The 21,772-nt window shown below is 37.5% G+C and overlaps 2 protein-coding genes and 1 non-coding gene across 3 annotated transcripts in view; 1 reads left to right on the top strand and 2 right to left on the bottom strand.

Annotated features, from left to right (window-relative positions):
• Positions 1 to 701: 701 nt before the first annotated feature.
• Positions 702 to 19,997, bottom strand: LOC110108657 (cytochrome P450 714B3-like). The gene is made up of 7 exons (XM_020839385.2): positions 19,789 to 19,997; positions 15,202 to 15,245; positions 10,797 to 10,997; positions 9,852 to 10,094; positions 3,755 to 3,981; positions 3,244 to 3,495; positions 702 to 1,577 (listed from the first exon to the last, which is right to left on the bottom strand). Exons 1-7 carry the CDS (start codon positions 19,995 to 19,997, stop codon positions 1,149 to 1,151), a joined length of 1,605 nt encoding a protein of 534 aa, XP_020695044.2. The 3' UTR covers positions 702 to 1,148.
• TRNAP-UGG lies at positions 18,943 to 19,014 on the top strand. The gene has a single exon. It is a non-coding gene; the product is annotated as a tRNA-Pro (tRNA).
• The window catches only part of LOC110108642 (RING finger and transmembrane domain-containing protein 2-like), a 13,274-nt gene continuing 11,498 nt past the window's right edge, over positions 19,997 to 21,772 (bottom strand). Inside the window, exons 5-6 of the mRNA XM_028694726.1 lie at positions 20,335 to 20,499; positions 19,997 to 20,185 (exon numbers count right to left, since the gene is read on the bottom strand). Coding sequence (XP_028550559.1) covers positions 20,036 to 20,185; positions 20,335 to 20,499 — 315 coding nt within the window. The 3' untranslated portion in view covers positions 19,997 to 20,035. The remainder of the gene's footprint in view (positions 20,186 to 20,334; positions 20,500 to 21,772) is intronic.

The following is a 21,772-nucleotide window of genomic DNA, read 5'->3' as shown; positions in this document are numbered from 1 at the left end:
GTTGAAAGCAATTTGACTGATTGGGTTCTCTACTTACAAACAGTAAAATTTGTTTATGGTAAGAGTAAAATAATGTGCAAGTCATCATTCAAAGTTGTTCATGGAATTTCACCTAGAATGCCTGTACATCAATTACCTCTTTTATTTGCATGCATACTCAGATACTGCAACATCTTTTATGAATCATTTTCATAATTTATATGTTAATGATTAGAAACAAATTGTAATATATAATTCATAGTATTGAGCGGTAGCTAATTTACATCAGAATAATCGAGGATTCAAAGAAGCGTCCACCTCACATGCAAGAAGTTCGTACAAGAGCAATTGATCCTTTTCCTCCTAATGCATTTGTACTAAACACCACTTATCATGATTTTATCCTATTTTCAATATTGAGGATCTTTTATCACTTTCTTTAATGGCAGAGCCAGAAATTTTATTCAGGAGGGGGCTTAAATTAAACTAGTTCTATTTGTCATCTCATTTGGAAGGTTAGAATATAGTAAAATAGTTCCGTTTTCCGTCTTATTATCAGAGCCAAGAGGAGCTGTAAGATCAAAATTAAGAATACAAATAACATGACCCTTAGAGCTTAGAAGACAAACATCTCCTTTCGTTTGGGGGCGAAAGGAGCGAAACGGAAAACAAAAGCCGTGCTCTAGATTAGTAAATAACTTTAAAAGGAAGAATTGCAAAAATTAAAGGAAACAAAAATTAAAGCAAGTTTCCTCGTTGGAAAACTTATTACTCCGTTAAAGCCGCTAAAACAATCAGCTTTTCATCATTCCATCCACAATGGAAAGTCATTCCTCCCTCTCTCTTTCAATATTTTAATCCATTAGTTTTTCTCTCTCTACAAATGAAGCATTGCATGGTCCAGGTAGAAGGTTAGAAGGTGGATTGAAGACTTAAAATGGAAAAAGCCTATAATAAATTAAATAAAAGCTGACGAGGGATTGCATCATAATGGATGCGATGCTTAAGCTGTATAAAGTGATTTTTGGTGACTTCCTTCATAGATCTTTAGCTAAAATTCAATTGGAAGGTTTGATCAACGTGATTGATCATAGTATAAATTTTAAAAATATATATTATGTTATATTGATAGTTGAGGTGCGCATCGATGCCCGATCAATTAATTAGGTTCACAAAACCTTCTTCACAATTAGATCAACCCCATCCTCTGGCTCTACAATTAGCCTCAATGTAGGTGAATGCTTATAGTTGTTCGACAAAGTGAAGCTAAATTTTTGTAGGATGAGAGCAAGCACGATCTTAAGCTCCACCATGGCGAAGTTTTGGCCCAGGCATGTTCGAGGCCCGGCGCCGAACGGGAGATACATTTGGGGCAGTTTGCAGGCACCCATGACGCCGTGCTCGAATCTCTTAGGATTGAATTCACAGGCGTCTGGCCCCCAGATATTAAGGTCTTGGTGCATTGTGGGAACTGGTATAAAAATATTGATGCCTTTTGGTAGCTGAATGCCTCCAACTTTCATGTCTTGGAGAGCTTCTCTTGAGACCACTGGTCCAGGCGGATAGAGCCTAAGTACCTCTTGGATCACCATTGTCACCTGCCCATAAGTAAATACATTTGATTTTTTTTTTTTTTGCATGAATGTGTGAGCGAAACTAATTTAAATAAGAAAATAAGTATGGCAGAATATTTTGAAGCAAAACGATTCATGACATGTTTTAAAATTATTAGATTTTTGTAGAGATTGGCGCAATTTAAGGTATCATATACAATACAAATTTTTTTTTTTGGGAAAAAAAAATGTAAATTCAAAAACTTTAAGATTACGTTTGGGATGATTTTTTTACTTATAAAGCAGCTTTTTAGAGCATAAAAATTAAAAATTTTCTACTAAAAAGCTGCCTTAAAAAGCAGTAAGAAAGTCATCTCAAAAGAAGTTTTTGTTTAGGATGTCTTTTTTACTGCTGCTTATTAAAACAACTTTATAGTATAAAAATTTTAATATTTAAACTAAAAAGATGTTTTAAGAAGTAATACAAAAGCCTTTTTAAACGAAGCCTAAAGCTCAGGGGTGTTAATTTCTTTTTACTTATAAAGCAGTTTTTTAGAGCATAAAAATAAAAAATTTTCTACTAAAAAGCTGCCTTAAAAAGCATTAAGAAAGTCATCTCAAAAGAAGTTTTTGTTCAGGATGTCTTTTTTACTGCTGCTTATTAAAACAACTTTATAGTATAAAAATTTTAATATTTAAACTAAAAAGATGTTTTAAGAAGTAATACAAAAGCCTTTTTAAACGAAGCCTAAAGCTCAGGGGTGTTAATTTCGGGTCACGAGTCGGGTTCAAGTCGAACCCGAAATTGACCCGACACTATTCAGGGTAACTCGAGCTCGACCCATTTTTATAAACGGGTCTATTTTTTTGACACGAACTCGACCCGCTTCAGGGTCGGGTCAATTTGACACGACTTGAATTATTCGGGATCGTGAAAAAATTGTTAGTTTTCGGATAAAAAAATAGCCAATATCTGCTTTTCGGGTAAAAAATAGGTCGAAAACGGGTTTTCGGGTCAATCTCGGGTTTTCGGGTCAAAACGGTTCAATTTCGAGTCAAAGGGTCAACTCGAATCCGACCCAATTTTTGAAATGGGTCAAATTGTTGAACCTGAATCTGACCCGTTTTAGGTCCGGGTTGATCATAACCTGAAATTTTCGGATCGGGCTCAAGTAGAATTTTTGGGTCGTGTCAAATATTAAAGCTTTTTATTTAATATTATAATATTTAATATCTAAATTGAGAGCTTTGCCTCACCCATAAAATTATGAGTTCATGAAAAAAAAAATGTTTTATTTTAAATACATTAAAGTTAAAGATATTTTTTAAGTAATTAAAATATTAATGTGTTAGATAAATATAAATATTTATGTATTAAAATATATAAATATATGAGAATTATGTGGTGTGTAGAATCCTCCTCATACGATTAAGGGACTGTTTGGGATTGCTGCGACGTTTTATAAAATTGATTATGAAGTTGTTGTAAAGAAAGTAACTTTGCTATTATGACTTCGTAAAATAACTTTCTATCACATGAATTTTTAAAAAGCTATGTGGAAATAACAAGAAAATGATAGTCAAATGAAATTGGGACTGATGTCTAAAAAATAAAGCAGTTAGAAAATTATTTCAAATAGACCTTAAAACTAATTAGCATTTTATCAAAATTAATTAAAAATAAAAAACTAGTGAAGAAGAGTATAGCTACATACCTTATTCCAGTGATTTCGACGAGGAGATTTGGTTTAGAAACAGCTTTCTTCAATTCATAAAGCTTCAAAAACATTTGCTTTCCTTTGGAATAGCTACTTCCAAAACTTGCTCTCGAAATTACATCTGCAGAAAAGCTCTTCAAATCCTCATCAATATTTATCTCAGCTGTTCCTCCTTCCTTCTCAATTCTTTTCTCCCATGTTTCTAACAGTGGGATGGCAGAATCCACCATCAATTCAACCATTCCCTACATAAAACTCTCGCTCTCTTTTCATCAATTTATCCATACAAACATTTTATTTGTATATTTTGTACATAAAATTCTATAATGATATTTTGATATAAACTATATCAAAATGAAATTAAAAATTATTCAATTTTCTTTAATATTTGTGCTATATATATATATGCATAACTTATATTGCCTTAATAATATGAAATTAAAAATTATAGACCTTCCCTAGAAAGAACCTTCATAATATTCCAAATAAAAATTACAAAATTACCTTGACCTTATCCATGTAGAACTCTGGTGCAATAATTTTTCTTTGATGAGCCCATGACTCTCCACTAGACTTGAGAATGCCATGGCCAAACAAAGGCTCATGAGTTTTTTGTAGGTAAGTGGCCTTCCCTAAGTCAAGAGATTTGCATAGGTTCATTTCCCTCACCAAGTCAGGGTCGCTCACGTGCAACATTGGTACATTCCCCATAGTATACAAAAATATTGGACCTACATAATGTAAATTCATTATAAGTTAATAATCAATTATACTAATAACAGATTTATTATTATTATTATTATTATTATTATATAACATTTCGTAAATTACATTTAGATATTATAATCAAAATTTTAAGGTAAATATAATATAAATTGAAAGTGATTTTTCTACTATGAGTACCATTATAAGATAACAATGCAAATACATTTTTTTTTAATTGTCAATGTTGATATCAAGTCTAGATGAAAAAAGATAAGGAAATATTTGAAAATTTTAAATTCATGACAAATGAAAGCCGTCATAGATGGAAAATTTTGCCTTTTCATGCTATGTACAAATTCATAAAAAATGGAAGCAAAATATAATAAAACTTAATACCATCAAACTTCATCAATGATTCTTCTGCATTAAAAAAGTAAGAAGAAGTAGATAGAAAGAATAAGATGATGATGATGACTTGAATGAAGAAGAAAAATATGTTAGTAGAGTAAAACATGGGAGCTAAGTTAAACCTGATTTATTAGTAAATGTCCATCCAGAAACTCAAGAAAAGTTTCAGCCGTAAAAAATGTTATATATACCTGAACGGCAACAGATCAAGCTCTTGCCACGTCATCAAACGGCATTCTTGATATGTCGTTACCTTCATATATCTCTGTATCTAGTCTATATATAGGTCTTTGTATCATAGAGAAAATAAATGAAATGAAAATCACTTTTATCTTATTCTATCTCTGGCTGTGTTCGTTCTCTCTATTCAACATGGTATCAGAGACAAGTTAATTCCTTCTTCCTGGTTCTTTCTTTCTTTCCCTTCCCTGTTTCCTCATTTTTTTTAACCCTCAACCGAGCAGCACTAGCCCCACTCATGGCGTCCCCACCCTCATCCCAGACATCTGACGCCTGCCCACCCACACCATCACAGCCAACATCCCAAATTCACACCGTCCCTGCCACCCTCAAATTCTTGATGACCACTATCAAGAACGTGATTACTCAACCTCTATACACGGATAACTTTCCGGTTTGAAGGACTCAGGTAATAAAACTTTTCAGAGCAAATTCCTATAAAGGATTCTTGGACAGATCTTCTCCTCCTCCGCCCAAGATCATTGCCGACTCCACAGGTCAGATGATACCAAACACAAAATACACTGAATGGCTTCACGTGGATCAGAACCTTGCGGCGTCCCTCTACTCCGTCATTTCATCCACTATACTTCCCTACGTCCTCTCCGTCGAGCATTGCTCCGACATTTGGACTACGCTCGATCGACGGCTCCAATCAAGCACCCGGTCAAGAATTGCCCAACTCTGGCATGAACTTCATTATTTGTCAATGAAAGACAAAAATATGACTCAATATTTACTCGATATCAAATCCAAGGTCGATTCCCTAGCTGCCGCAGGTGCCCCACTTAATGCCGAAGACATAATCCACTACACTCTCGACGGCCTTCCCAACACCTACCAAGCTTTCAAAACAGCGATTCGTACAAATTTACAACCCTTAATCCTGGACGATCTCTACACTCTTCTTTGCAGCGAGGAACTGAATCTTGCGCACGAAACGTCAAGGGAGCTTCAATCTCTTCAATCCTCCGACAAATCCATGGCCCTCACGACCTCTCGAGGCCGCGAACGCAGTCGCTACAACAACAATCGCGGCCGCAACACACCTCCAAACCGCCAGCCGCAAAACAATTCAAATAACAATCGCTGAAACCCCACACCAAGAAATCCTGTAACATGTCAAATCTGCTAGAAATACGGTCACTCTGCGGTCAAGTGCTGGCATCGTCACGATGAGCAATATAACACCGAACAACCCACTGCGGCCCTCTTCAGCTCGCCGAACCCATCCTCATCAATGGAATGGTTTCTTGATAGCGGCGCTTCCTCCCACCTCACCACCGACCCAAATCAATTCCAAACAACCCAAGCATACACCGGTACCAATAAGGTAATTCTTGGAAACGGACAACAAATTCCGATCCACAACACAGGTAGAGGTATTATCCCGACGCCTCAAGGTACGCTAATGCTGTCAAACCTTCACCTAGTTCCAAATCTTTATTTCAGTTTGCTTTCAATTCATCAGCTGACAACAGATAACAATTGCCTTATAACTTTCTCTCCAAATGGCTATGAAATTAAGGATCAGAGGACCCTCCGCCCTCTTCTCAAGGGTCCGTGTATTAACGGGCTATACCCGCTGCACTCCGCCTCACCGAAATCGACACAACCGTCAAAGCTCACGCTTCTGTCTATCCAAGCGATTCCGGACCTCTGGCACCAACGCCTCGGTCACCCCTCCGCTCAAACCATCTCCGACCTGGCTCTACAGCACAAGAACATCTGCAATTCATATATTAGGTCCATGTGTAATGTCTGTAGCATGGCAAAAAGCCATCGTCTCCCTTTTCCTAGCTCTAACACTGTTAGTAAAGAAATTTTTCATCTCATTCATTCTGATATATGGGGTCCGTTTTTTGTGGCGTCTAATAAAGGTTTTCGCTATTATATTTCGTTTATAGACGACTTTTCTAAATACGTTTGGATTTATCCACTGGTTCACAAGTCTGACGCTCTAACTAGTTTTCTTGAATTTCATCGCTTCATTAAATGCCAATTTAAGACTCACATTCGCACCCTTCGCACGGACGGCGGAGGCGAGTTTACCGGAAATAATTTTAAAACTATTCTCAAACACTTCGGTATAGTTCACCAGTTTACCTGTCCCTACTCCCCACCTCAAAACGGCATCGCCGAACGCAAGCATCGCCATCTCACCAAAACTACTCGGGCTCTCCTCATTCAGGCTCACGTGCCTCAATACCTATGGGTGGACACAATTCTTACCGCTGCCTACTTAATAAACCGGCTACCCTCACCCAACACTCTAAAAAAATCCCCTCACGAACTGCTTTACCGGCACCCACCCTCCTACGATCACCTCAAGGTTTACGACTGTCTTTACTATCCTTGGCTGAAGCCATACGCCAAGAACAAACTCTCACCTCTATCGCAACCATGTATCTTCATTGGTTATGCCAACCCACAAAAAGGCTATCGATGCCTTGACATTAATATAAACCAAATTTACACATCCCATCACGTGAACTTCAACGAGGCCATCTTTCCCTTTTATACAGCCACAACCACTCAACACCCGTTTACTAACACTCAGCCTAACATCCCTCCTTTGCTTTTAGTCCCGTCCACTGGCTTACCTACAACACTTAATCAACAAATCTGTTCTAGACCAACCCAGTCACACACATCCAATGCCATTAGCCATCACACCACCTCTCCGCCTTCGCACAATGAACCCGCTCCTGCTATCTCTCAATCACCCACTAACGTGACCGACAAACCTCAGACCCAAAGAGCTATACCCACTAGCCACACCATGCTAACTCGTTCGGAAACCGGCAACGCAAAACCCAAACAGAGTTTTGACCTCGCTCACATTCTACAACCAATCGAACCCACTACATACACTCAAGCCTCAAAATCTGAACACTGGCGCCTCGCCATGTCGCAAGAATTTCAAGCCCTTCAAGAATAAGGGACATGGGAGCTAGTCCCTCCCGCACCCAATCAAAACATCTGAGGCTGTAAGTGGACGTTTCGCACAAAGCTCAAATCAGGCGGCACTATCGCCAGATATAAAGCTAGACTCGTTGCTAGTGGCGGAGCCAGAAACTTTATTCAGGGGGGGGCCTAAATTAAATACTACAGGAAAAGCACCCATTACCGACAGAATTTTCCAGCAATTTTCTGACAGTTTATTTTCCGACGGTCAATTTTATGGCGGTTTGTCATCTCATCTTGAATGTCAAACTACATTAAAATAGTTCCGTTTTCCGTCTTATTAATTACGTACTAGAGCTAAGAGGAGTTGTAAGATCAAAATTAAGAATGCAAATAATATGGCGAGAGAGGAGCGAAAACGAAAAGGAAAACTGTGCTCGAGATTGTGAGTTGCGAGAGATGAGCATAGGGGAAAACGAAGCAAGCAGTTTGTTTCGAGGGAACGCAAGCCATTTGGAAGCAGTCTCTGTTTGGGACTTTGATATGATACTGTTGCCAGAGTGAAAATTTTTATAAAATAATTATTGTGAAAATTTGTAAGAAAATTATTCCGAACAAAACCTAAGGCATATTCTTGCATGTTAAATTATTATGGGATCGATTACACAGAAACCTTTAGCCCCGTTGCTAAAATGCCTACGGTTCGCATTTTTATTCTCATTACTTTACATTATAAATGGAATATTCATCAACTTGACATTTCAAATGCTTTTTTACACGGCACACTATCTGAAACTGTTTACATGCAGCAGCCGCAAGGCTTTCAAGATACTCTTCATCCAAACTACGTTTGCAGGCTCAAGAAGGCTTTATACGGACTCAAACAGTCGACTCGTGAATGGTACGCCACCCTTTCAAATCATCTTATTACTTTCGGGTTCAAGCTTAGTCCCGCCGACCCCTCTCTCCTCACATACCAACACGGCACAACCCGTATGTATATACTCATTTACGTCGACGACATTCTGCTTACCGGAAATTCCCAGTCTGAAATCATCCATCTCCTCACAAATCTCCACTCTCGGTTTCACATGAGAGATCTCGGCCCTCTAGCCCAATTTTTGGGCATTCAATCCATTCCCATCTCTGACGGTGTTATTCTACACCAAAAACAGTATGCTCAACGCATATTGGATAAGGCAGGCATGCTCAACACAAGCACCGTTTCATCTCCCATCTCCTGTAAAATCAATCTCACCACCCAAGCACAGGAAAATTTTGCGAACCCACACCTATACCGACAACTCCTCGGAGCTCTTCAGTACCACTTTAACCAGACCCGATATTCAGTTTACCGTCCAAAACTTAAGCCAACACATGCATAAACCTCTAAACAAACATTTCGACGGGCTCAAACGGCTACTTCGCTACATCAACGGCACTACCAGCCTTGGTATTCCTCTCCGACAAGGCTCTCTTCAACTACAAGGCTTCTCGAACGCTGACTGGGCGAGCGACTCCGACGACCGTCGCTCTATATCAGGTTATTGTAATTTCTTGGGCACCTCTCTTATATCATGGCAGGTAAAGAAGCAAACTACCATAGCTCGCTAATCCACCGAGGCCGAATACCGTTCACTTGCAACAGAGGCAGCCGAAATTCTTTGGCTAAGGCAACTTCTAGCAGATTTTCACTCACCGCAAATAACACCTACCATCATTTATTGCGACAACACTTCCGCTATCGCTCTCGTCAACAACCCAGACTATCACGCTCGCACCAAACATATAGACGTGGATTGTCATTTCATCCGGAATAACATTCAAGCTAAACACATCGCGGTATATCATATTTGTACAAATGATCAGACCGCCGATATCTTCACCAAGCCACTCCCCATTCTCCGGTTCAAACAGTTAACAAGCAAACTAATTCTTCCAGTAATAAAGAAACTCATCTGGTGCTCCTAAGCAGGTATTAGCAACTCCAGCAGGTATGCACCGCATCAGCTGTTATATATACCTGAACGGCAACAGATCAAGCTCTTGCCACGTCATCAAACGGCATTCTTGATATGCCGTTACCTTCGTATATCTCTGTATTTAGTCTATATATAGGTCTTTGTATCATAGAGAAAATAAATGAAATGAAAATCACTTTTATCTTATTCCATCTCTTGCTGTGTTCGTTCTCTCTATTCAACAAAAAAGGGCCATTAAAATATATCAAGAACTCAATTTTATTATCCCTTTCAATGAAATTTTTTTTCTCCCAGGCGAAGAAGAGGAGGATCAAAAGGGTAAGCTGAAGAAAAAAAAATTTAAAGAAGTGCTTACATACCATACATATTTCTCCATCTCTCAAAGTAAGGAAATACGCTTGAAGTATAGTCATGCCTTATCTTCTGATCCTCTCCTCTCCTCCCGGCCTTCTCCTCCCATACCAACCTCTTGGCCTCCTTCATATTTCCATGGAGAAAGGCCGGCGGGGGGCCGCCGATGCCTTGTCGCCGCAGCTTTCTCCTAATCTTTTCAGGCCTTATCCAGGCGTTATAATAGAAGTGCAAAGCAAAGCCACAGAATACTAACAGCAGAAAAGAAAGAAAATAATCCATTAACATCTTCACTGTTCTTCTTCTTCCTTCTCCCTCATAACAAAAACCTTAAAGATGTTTCAATGATATGAAATTCATTGGATCAGTCTTTCATAACGCTCTAAAGCAAAGCCATCATAATAAATGAATATAAGAAATGGTCTATGGTGGGATCTCCGGACCGTAAGGTGTCCGTAGAGAATAATTTCTCGGAGATGAGAGGCCACGAAAGGTAACGGCCAAAATACTGCAATTTCAAGGGACAGAGGTTATATGTGGAATTGCTTTATAAAGTTTTTTGAGGAATGTCTATAGAAATATTATATCATTTTTTTGGATGAAATATCATATCAGTTATTTTATATAACAAAATGTCCCACTCAGCTAGGACTGTATGCTTGCGCGTTTTTTTTTTTAAATTAATAATTATTTATTTGTAGTTGTATCATAATTTTACAAAAGCCTTTTTATAGATTATAAGCTTCGGGTTTCATTTGGGATAATTAGGGGTGCAAACTAGTCGGTTCAAGCTCGAGTCTAGCCTTGTTCAAGCTTTACCCACGAGAAAAATGTCGAGCTTGAACTCGAGTCGAACTCAAAAGTTGAGCTCGAGCTCGACTCGCTAGGAAAAAATGAGTTTGTCGAGTATGAGCTCCGATCCCGCGTCTTGCGGCTGAGCTTTCGTTTCCCACCTTCGATTTCACTTTTCCGCCCGCCTTCTCGTCTTCTCTCCTTCCGTCTCGTCAACGGTTTCATTTTCCCGCCAACTCGAGCTCTTATCCCGCTTCCCCCACGTGTGAATCGTCTCCCGCCTTCCGCCCCGCCCACGGTGCGATACATCTTTCCTAGTGTTATCCCAACATTCATTTCCGCCTTTGCATCCAATTGTGATCCTGACGTTCAATTATGCGAGCAGCTTGAAGAGTAATCAAGTCGGGTGGAGGATTGTTCGAATTCGAGCTCGATAAGCCCGTCGAACTCAAAATCGTGTTTGAGCTCGACGCGCTAGCTCGATAAGCTTGACTCGTCGAGTCCGAGCAGGCTCACGAGTCAGCTTGATTGGGTTGCACCCCTAGGGATTAATTTCTTATTGTTTTCTAAAATAACTTTTATAAAATTTATTAAACTAAATTTTTTTTACTAAAAAACTGCTTTTGAAAACAACAAAAAACTCGTCCCAAATGAAGATTTAATATATAACACCAACAAGTAGTTTTTTCTAAAATAAAAGTTGTTTAGGTTTTGTTAGAAGTATTTACCAATGTAACTAAAATTAGAATAGGTACATCAAATGATAAAATAGATTTTAGTTCAAAAGCTTAACTTTGTAGGTGAGTGACTATAAACTAGTATTCCCATATTAATATATTTTTTAACTATCTGATGAAGAACCAAACTTGATAATCTCACATCTTGATAACTCTCATTTTTCATAAGATAGCTCCCAATATTAATTCTCTCCTCACTTCAAATAATTAAGTATCATAAACTAAGAGCCAACATATTTACAAGGTGCTATAATGAGAGTTACACACCCATGAGCTCACATATCAACATGAGGCCTTCATCGAAGTCACCCACTCATAAATCTAATTATATCAAGTCTTAATAATCCCCTTTCTCATACGGAGTTCTCGCACATCCAACACTGACACCACGGTTTATGCTCATCATCTTGTTTTGTAATCCATTTTCTTATAAAGGTAAAGATTGAGCAAATTACCAACGATATTTCGAAGATAATTTCAACTTCTCAAGACTTTCTTAAAGTTTTACAATGAAATTTATCATCTGTCGTTCATATCTATTAATGCTTCATTTGGGACGATCTTTTTAATGCTTTATGAAGCATGCAATTTTTTAGTACAAAAATTAAAACTTTTGTGCTAGAACGCTGCTTTAAGAAGTAATAAGAAAGTTGTCCCAAACCAAGCCTAAATTGTATTAATGCCTTCCATAGTTAGGAAGATGAGCATCATTTGTAACTTACACTACATTTAGTAAAATTATTTCAATTAAACTAAGCCAGTAAGCCCCACTATTGTTTTCATACAATGCTAAAATTATAAATTATTTCTAAAGCAATGAATATATATAAAAAATATTGTGTCAAGTATGAGCTTCTTACAACTTATTTTTTTCGTAAACATTCAAAAAAATTTGTACAGTATTAAAATAATAAATTATTTCTAATGCAGTGAATATTCTTGCACACAATAATATTAAATCAATCTTCAGGCTTGACTAAAAAAAATAATTACAAATTATCAAATCAAACCAATATATAATCAAATTTAATTTGATAGAAGATTAATTAATAAGTATTATACAATTTTAAGGCAATCGAATAATCCTAAAATCAAATATTTCAATGTCCTATTTTGAAAGGTACTTTTTTGTCACAATAATAATAAAAAATAAAGTGTCACACATATAAACCAAAAAAAAAAAAAAAAAAAAAAGATTTATGAAATTTCTATGAAAAATTCCTCATAGGATATGGCCCCCCGTCCATGGACCACATTAACCACTTGTAAATTAGCAAGAGTTCACATGCAACTACACCAATTTGGGCTCCTTTGAGTATGTGTGGGCCATATAAAGGGATTGTAATTGGGGGGTGATGGAGCCGGATGGACCATAGTTAGTGGGCGATGAAGGTCCGAGTGGACCGTAGTCGGTGGGCGACGATGGTCAGAGGGACTCTAGTCCACGTGCAATTGTGGTCAAAGGGACGATAGTGGGTGTGCGATGGTGGTCAAAGGGACCGTAGTCGACGGGCAACGGAGGCAGGAGGGACAATAGTCGGTGGGCTACAATTGTCAAGGCCCAACAGGTAGGAGGAGTGCGTCCTATTTGTCTGTGAAGATGAAGCAATTATTGTCGAGAGCTTCGTCGTCTTGGGTGCGACGGGCTATCCAAACGATAATTGGGCGGGCGACAACCCAAATGAAGATGATTAAGCCAATGAAGGAGAAGCAGGACATGAAGGTTCATGAGGAAGAGAGGGAAGGAGAACTCGAGCGAGTATTCTTGGAGCCAGATGCTGGTTGATGTGCTCATGCTGGCACAGAAGAGCATAGAACGCATGGGTAGATATAAAAAAATGGTTCTTCTCCACAATTGAAGATAGAGTGGTTATATAATTCCTTTGTAAGAATTACAAGTTGAGTGTCTACAGGTGGACAATTAAAATTCATAAAGTGATTTTAATTTCAATAGTCATCAAGCGGTAATAATCAGAAGATAGTAGTTGAACAGTGACGACAGTGATTGCTAATGACTGCCGTTGGTGGTAAACGCCAAACAAAATGCAATAAATTTCCTTAGCTTTTAATTTTTCAATCTATTTCATGAAGAAAAAGATGTTCAATTCATAGCATTTGAGAGTATCATTTTTGAGAATTCACAACACTCCATCAAACAGTCTATATTGATTTCCTTGATTATAGATAGCTTATTTAGCATTTTAAAAAATTTCAAATTTACTTTAAAATTAATACAATATAAATATAGATTTTTTTTTTCAAGTCTTGTTGTGTGCAAGAAAATTTGAGTCAGTAGAGTGTGTTTCACGTCTAAGCGGTGTATACAAATTCAACACAAATAGATAAAAGAGTAAGATTAGAGAATTTTTTACGTGGAAAACTAGGAAAAGAAAAAAACCACAGGGCCTGGCCTATTTTCAAAATCTACTAAATCTACTAGATATTAAGTGATATAAAGATCTTCACTTCATCGTTGTTGGAGAAGAATGAGAGTATAGAAAATCAAGTATGACAGTTAATAAGCAATAACAATGTTTGGTTTTCCCAATATGTATTATAGATGCTCACATATGGACTATTATACCGAACAATAAGGTTAAATCCTATTAATACTTTGGAGATGGCTGAGATTTTTTATGATGATCCTCAGTGATGATGGTGGTTGTCGGTGACAATAGCTGACGGTTGTCAGCGGCGGTGTTAACTGGAAAATGCTAGAGAGCTCTCCCTAGCTCTCTCCCTTCTGCCTCCTTATGTGAAGAATGAGGACATATTTTTAGATTTTTTGGAGTGACACTCTGTAAATCTTTAGAAAATCTAAGGCAAATTAGTTGTGCTCCATTAAACGGTCCACATTGATTCATTAGATTATAGAGCTTTCAAGAAGCATTTAAGTGACTTAATGATGTCAGAATTAAGAGGACTTAGGCTCATTAGATTATTCTCGTCGTGTTGCTGGATTCAACAATAAACTTGCAATATTTGAAGATTATTTGTTTATCCAATTAATGTTTTGAAAGTTCTAAATATATATATTTAAGTCCCTTTAATCGAGCCCATTTGGTCGGATTAGATTGATTTTGCTGTCATTGAGGTCGTCTTGTCGAAGTATGATCTCAAATTTAATTTTCAAAGATTTCAATTCAAATATGCTTCGAGATTTATGCTTGATCAATATGATTTTTGGTGACATATCAACTATGATTATAATCAATTATTCTGATTTTTGTGCTATATTTTAATAAAAGTATATAAATTAAAAAAATATTTTATTCTATTTTAAAATAAATCATATATAGTGACAAAAGTAAAAAGCTTGCTATTCATACCTTCTCATAAAATCCCTATTCATTAAATATGGATAACTAGAATTACAATCTGCTCCATTTAGGGGTACATTGGATAATATATATAATTATTTTTCGTACAATGTATATTTATTTATTTATTTTTGTTCGTGGAGAACGTATCGCTTCGTTGGCCCATTGGTCCCCCAGTATAATAGCTGTCTTCCCCACACATCTATCTATTTAACAAATGCTGCAACAACAGCTATTTTGGTTCAATTTGAAATAATTATGATTATTATGATTATATATATATATATTAGGGAAATCCACAGAGGAGCCTACGCGTTAATATAAAGGAAAAAAGTACAAGGTCCTTAAAGGGACCTCAAGCTCTCTACTGCTCAAAAGAGCTACAAAATAAAAACTAAAACCCCTCTGAACTCAAGATCCCTGCTACATAAAAGTACAAGAAAATCTATGTACATTCCACGGTGCACCAGAAGAAGCACCCAAAAAAAGAGGAAGCAACAAATAAAAACCTTCAGTGCGAGCTTCCTGTCCAAAAAATTGATAGAAGTATAACCTGCATAAAAAAAAGAACCTGCAAAAGGGAGAACAAAATCCTCCAAGATAGACATAAAAACAAATAGCATAATACAAGGAAGAGAAACCACCAATGATAAATGTTAAGCCCAATCAAGAACCCACAGGAATAAACCACCTTGCATGGTCCTCCACTCCACCAGAAAAATAACACAGCAGGAAGAGATATGAATACCCACCAACCAAGGAAAGAACCCCTCAACACAGCTATCAGAACTAGGAAAGACCAAGCTGAAAGCTTCGGTGAAAGCTTTGGTGAAGCCAGAACAAGAAAAGGAAAGAAGAGAAACAAAGAACTGAAAATAGAGAAAGAAATAAAGTATATTCAAATGTAAAAGAGTACAACCTATTATATAGGCACCATAGATAGCCTGAACAAAATAAACCAATAACCATGTTACACGTGTAAAGTGAAATAAAACCAAAGTAAATAAAGTAAATAACTGCTGTCTAATATCCCCCCCCAAACTGGTGTCTCCAACGGTTGAACCAGTTTGTGAGCAAGAAGTTTGAATCTAGGAGTAGGTAACGGTTTTGTCAGAATATCAGCTACTTGATCGGTTTTTTTTCTTTAAATTGATGGGAGGAGTGAATTTCTTGTAAGTTTTTTTTTTCCGCTAAAGCAATATTTTTTCCTCAAAATACATTTAATTTAGATTTAATTTTACTATTAAAAATATCATATTATTTAGCTTTGTTAAAGTATTTTTATGCTAAATCAGATATTTCTCTTGCCACCAAGCTCCTCCTCGAGATCGAACTTTCATCGGACTTTCGCCAGACTTTCACCCAGCCACCGACATAAGCCGGACTTACACCTGGCCGTTAACACTGGACTTCTGCCCGGCCATCAACTCACACTGGACTTCTGCCAGGTCACCGATTATGGTCCTTCCGACCTCCATCACCAGAATACAATCTTTCTGACCACTAATACTCGCCGACTACGGTTCTTCCGACCTCTGTCACCAGACAATGGTCTTTCTATCCACTGTCATCTGCTGACTACAGTCCTTTCGACCTCCTTTTTCATACAACAATCTTTCTGACCACTGTCGTCTGCCGACTACGGTTCTTCTGACATCCGTCGTCAGAATACAGTCCTTCTGATTTACGTCGCCATACAACTGTCTTTCTAACCTTTGTCACCTCCTTTTTCAGACAACTTCCACTGCCTAACAACGGTCATTCCGACCTCTATTGTCATACTACGATCTTTTTGACCTCCATCACCCGTTGACTATATATAGTCCTTTCGACCTTTGTTGCCAGATAACGGTCCTTGTGACCTCTGTCACATGAATATGATCTTTCTAACATCTGTCACCCGCCGACTATGGTACTGCTGACCAACGAACATATCGATATTGATTCTTTCAATTTCCACCATGTAATGCATTCTATATGATGTATATTTGTTATATCAAGCCAATGCCTTCTGTGAGTTCCATCCAATGAAGGACCTCATTTGTAATGAATTATAAATACTAGTAGATTAATTCAAATTGGGATAGGCCTCATGATTTTTCCCCTTTTTAGAATTTTCTACGTAAAAATCTTAGTATATCTTATAAATACTTTACCATCTTTTTTATATGATTGTGTACTGGATCGTCGTACAAAACTATGATGCTAAACTTTATATTTATCTACCGCCACAAATATCAAAAGACCCAACAAGAACAAATACTTGCCAAGAAAATTTATTGTCATTTTATTTTGCTCTTAATAGAATTTCAAAACTACTGCATAGAATATAACAAGAAAAATCAATAGATAATGATCCACTTACATAAAATATGGTATAGGACACAAGATTAATTAAATGACAGGAAATTAACTAGTTGAGTTTATTAGAATAGTGTTAGATAAAAATTGTCATTGCCCACATAGAGTAATAATACCCTATCATATAAATGGAGGGAGGGAGGGAGCTAGAGAATATTTTTCTTAGAAGAATAAGATTTTATCTTCAGAGTCTTACATATATACATCAATCATCCTAGTATTTTAATGACTTAAAATTTTAAGTAAAATTACATCATTATTATGTTATCATCAACATCTTAAAAGGAGAATCAATATTAATATATTAGTGAAAGAATGAATGAAGGCTCCTACCTAAGTAAAGAGATTTTTTATAATGATCTTAATGGCCATGAGTGGAAGGAAGAGGGTTAGAGTGGCTCTCACCTCCTATATTTAAGTCATATTAATATTATTAATCTCTTAATTTGCAGTACACATAATAGAAATTGAGGTTATCATAAATATCAGCAACAACAACAACATGAAGTCTTTGAAATGTTAAAAGTCAAATTCTCATTTAATCTAAAAAAGAAAGATTATTTCTAATTTTTTTAACCAAGTTTTTATATATATTACCGCGGGCTAGAATATACGCGGCGATAGATTTATAAAATTTTTCGTCTCAGCGTTGTACTGATATCCAATACAGAAGATGAAAGAACACCATGATTTTTACGTGGACATCCCTCGAAAGGGAAAAGCCTAGTGAACGAATTCCACTAGTGTTTGCTTAGGTTATAAGAGGCTGACTCGTCCCTAAAATTTAGGACGATCAGATTACAATAATCAACTCTCGGGTTGAAATTCAGTTACAAACGGATATTGATCGAAATGCCGGCATCAATTGGCAATCAGATAGAAAACTGGCGTCAGTCGGTAGTCGAACAAAGTTCTAGCGTCACTTGGTGGTCGGACGGAACTCTGACATCACTTGGAGGTTGGGAGGAATTCCGACGTCACTTGAAGTTCGGGTGGAACTCCGACGGTGGTCGAGGAGGAGTCTCTTCTCTCTCTTCTTCCGTCCTTGTTTAATTCCGGCGTCGATCGGCTGCCAAGTGAAAGTCCGGCGGTGGTCAAGGAGGTGTTTCTTCCTTCTCTTCCTTCTCTTCTTGCTTTCTTGCTTAATTCCGACGTCGGTCGGCTGCTGGGTGAAAGTCTGACGGTGGTTGAGGAGGAGCTTCTTACTTCTCTTTTTTTTTTTCATTCTCTTCTTCTTTTCTTCTCTCCTTCTCTTCTTGCTTCTTGCTTCTTGCTTGGGTCCCCTCTCAAAATAAATGAGGGGTTTATTTATAGTTTTCTGAGAGTGGTATGTCCAGTAAATAAGAGGAAGATCAAGGGTAAATTAGGAATGGTTTGAATGTACGGCCGATGTTGAATCTCTTGATCGTGGACCGTTTATCAGGCATTTGAAGGCTCTAATGATATCAAAATTTGACGATCTTGGGCTCGTTGGATTCGGTTTGTCGAGCCGCTAGATTCGATTATAAGCGCGCTATATTTGAAAACTGTTTGGTAATCCAAATTATAGTTTGAACCCTCCAAATGTTCTTCGGGTCATCGATTTGGGCTCAGATTTAGTCGAATTTGGTGTCATTGGATTCGTATTTCCGAGACGTTTAGTTCAACAGTAAGTTTGCTGAAATCGGAGTTCATATGATCTCGGATTTAATTTTTGAAACTTCCAACTTGATATCTCGCGCCCTATCAAGATATGTTTTTTCGTAAGCAAGGCTTGAATATCTCTAAATATTTGTATAAATCACATAAGGCCTCAAAGTGAATTACCTGACGATTTTATTTATTTTCGAATATTATTTTTATGACATTCTCACGCATAAAATTGGAGAGCCTTACAAAGATCAACATATGGGCGTTTGGTCTAGTGGTATGATTCTCGCTTTGGGTGCGAGAGGTCGCGAGTTCGATTCTCGCAACGCCCCTTCCTTTTTTGTTGTTTTTTACTTCCAATTCTCCGAAGTAAGAGAGAACATTCTCATGTTCTCGTAAATGCAGTTGCAAATGAAACTTTTAGCAGAGGCTGGTGATTTTATTACATATTTACCTATTTACCCTCTACAGTACAAGTTTAACAAAATAGACAGTCAAAGAACTACTCTTTGCAGCCCTTCATAAACAAATCAAAATATTTATTTATTTATATTTGAAATCTATTATGATAAAATTTGGTTTCAAAAATAAAAAAATGGTTGATAAATAAATAATTCATTCATTCATTTATTTATTTATATTTAAAACACTTTCAAAATAATTCAAAACAAGCTAGATGATCTTTTATAGACATAAGCATATAATTTTATCATTTGAAAAAAATAAGCGACTTTAAGAGATATTTCATAATTTGATTAATTTTTCTTTTTATAAGATTATTCATTGACTGATTTGATCTAATCAAATCCAACTCCCCTCTTTGAAAGAACAAACATGCTTCTATATAGGGGTGTCAATATTGGACCCGGCCTGAAAATTCCTAGTTTGGGTTGACCCGAATCTGAAGCGGGTCGGGTTCGGGTTCGAAAAATCGGCCCGTTTGCTAAACCGGGTAGGGTATGGGTTGACCCGGAAACTCGGAAATGACCCAGAAACTACCCCGGATGTCCCACTTTGCCTGCCTGGCTGCCCATGTAATCGTGCGTAGCCTGCCTGAGACAGAGTCGCATCGCGGTCGCCTGCCTGCGTGACTGCAAGTAGCCTACCCGCGTGACCGTGTGTAGCTTGCTCGTGACAGAGTCTCGACGCGATCGCATGCCTGCATGACGCACGTTGCCTGCATGACAGCCCGAGTCACTTCGCCACCTGGGCGAGTTGCGTCGCCGCCTACGCGAGTCGCTTCGCCGTCGTGCGCCTGCCCCGCGTTTCCTGCACCGCCGGCGGCCGCTGCCTGCAAGTCAAACAGTATAGCCATCCAAAGTGGATTGAATGGCCAGGAGTAGTACCTGCAACTTAAGAGGATCCAAATCCCTTATAAAGGTAAAAACAAATTATTAAGATAAAAATTCGTAAGGGGTAGCTTACCTGATCCGGAGTTGCATGTGAGCCATAATGCACATCTTTACATGACAAAGCCTTCATTGCTGCAATAAATGATTGAATCTGCAAAGCACACAAACAATTTTCAAAAAAAAAAAAAAAAAAGAGAGAGAATTTTGCTGCTAGCCAAGTATTTTGGATTATTGAATATCAAACAAAATTAATTTATCTAGAGTTACATAATTTACTTAAACAGCAAACCATTTTAATACCTTATCCACAACAGATGTCAACTTGATGGTCAGGTACAACCCAGTAATAAGAGATGAAAAGAGGCTCCCATATTCCTTGTTAAGGAAGAATCTATACCAAACAGGTGTTGGCAATAATGCACGGTACAAGAGGAGAAAATATTCCACAAGAGTTAACATTTGACCCTGAAAGCAAATTTGTGATTGAAAAGTTAGATTCGCCATTAGTTGAAATATTTTAGGTCACTCTAGGGACATTTACTAATAAGTCTAATATATCATACTTCTAATTTATAATACCGATCAGACACAAAAACTTCAATGCTATCAATACACCACTAACAACTTCAAACCCTTCCAAACTTGCCACCACTGGTAAACATAGAAATCATACTAGGAATGCTACTTTAAGTAGGGGTGTAAGTGAGCCGAGCCGTCTCGAGCTCGACTCATTTATGGGCTCGCGAGCCAAGCTTATCGAGCTCACAAGTCGAGCTCGAGTTTGAAATTGTTTAGTAAACGAGCTTGAGTTCGAGCTTGAGCCGGCTCGGCTCGTGAGCTCGCGAGCCGACTTGAATAAATATTAATATTTTTAAAATAAATTAATAAAAAGCACCTATATTTTATTTAAATGTTAAACATTTAATATTTTTTTTTAAAAAAATTTGAATAAGTTTTAAAAATTCCGGCTAATTTTTAAAAATTTCGCATAAATTTAAAAATTCCCGCCCATGGCTTGCGAGCCGGCTCGAGCTCGTTTACGGTGAGATGAGCTCGAGTTCGAGCTTGCTTTCCAACTAACGAGCCGAGCTCGATATGGGCCTAAACTCGACTCGACTCAACTCGTTTGCACCCCTAACTTTAAGTCTATCTCCACATTTTGAGCATATCACACCAAACAAGCTCACCAAATAGACTATATCCAGTGTACCCAGGGGTTGAGGCTTCCCACAATGTAGGTTCCAAAAAAGAACTGATGTACTCAGCCTCAATTTGGCTATCCCTGTTCAATATGATTTGGCTACGAATTATGCAAGCAAAGTCCTGGATAGCATTCGGGTTACAAATTCTGGAAACAGCTATGTAGAACTAATGCAAGTTTTAATAATGTATAGGAATCTCATGGACAGAATCTATCCTAAACCAAGTAAAAACAAATTACCTGCTTACGATAGCCCCGCCCTCTACTGTTCCTGTAATATATTAGCAGCACACATTTTAACACCATAGCCGCCTGCCTAACCATTGTATCTGAGAATGATTGATGGGAGAGTAACTGTTAAAATACACCTAGACAAATTCTGAAAGAAAAGATTAAGAGGTATAAAACCAGATTGAATACATTTAACACCATGAAACTTAACACTTGTGACTTGTGAGCACATGCATATACCGAGTGACAATGTCAACTACCCAAATAAATAGTTTTATTTTTTTTTTCTAGGGAACGCTAGTAACT

Source organism: Dendrobium catenatum, unplaced genomic scaffold (genome assembly GCF_001605985.2).
Source record: "Dendrobium catenatum unplaced genomic scaffold, ASM160598v2 fragScaff_scaffold_54, whole genome shotgun sequence".
Classification (NCBI taxonomy): Eukaryota; Viridiplantae; Streptophyta; class Magnoliopsida; order Asparagales; family Orchidaceae; genus Dendrobium; species Dendrobium catenatum.
The sequence above is the reverse complement of the archived record's forward strand: the minus strand, read 5'-3'. Positions and strand labels throughout refer to the sequence as shown.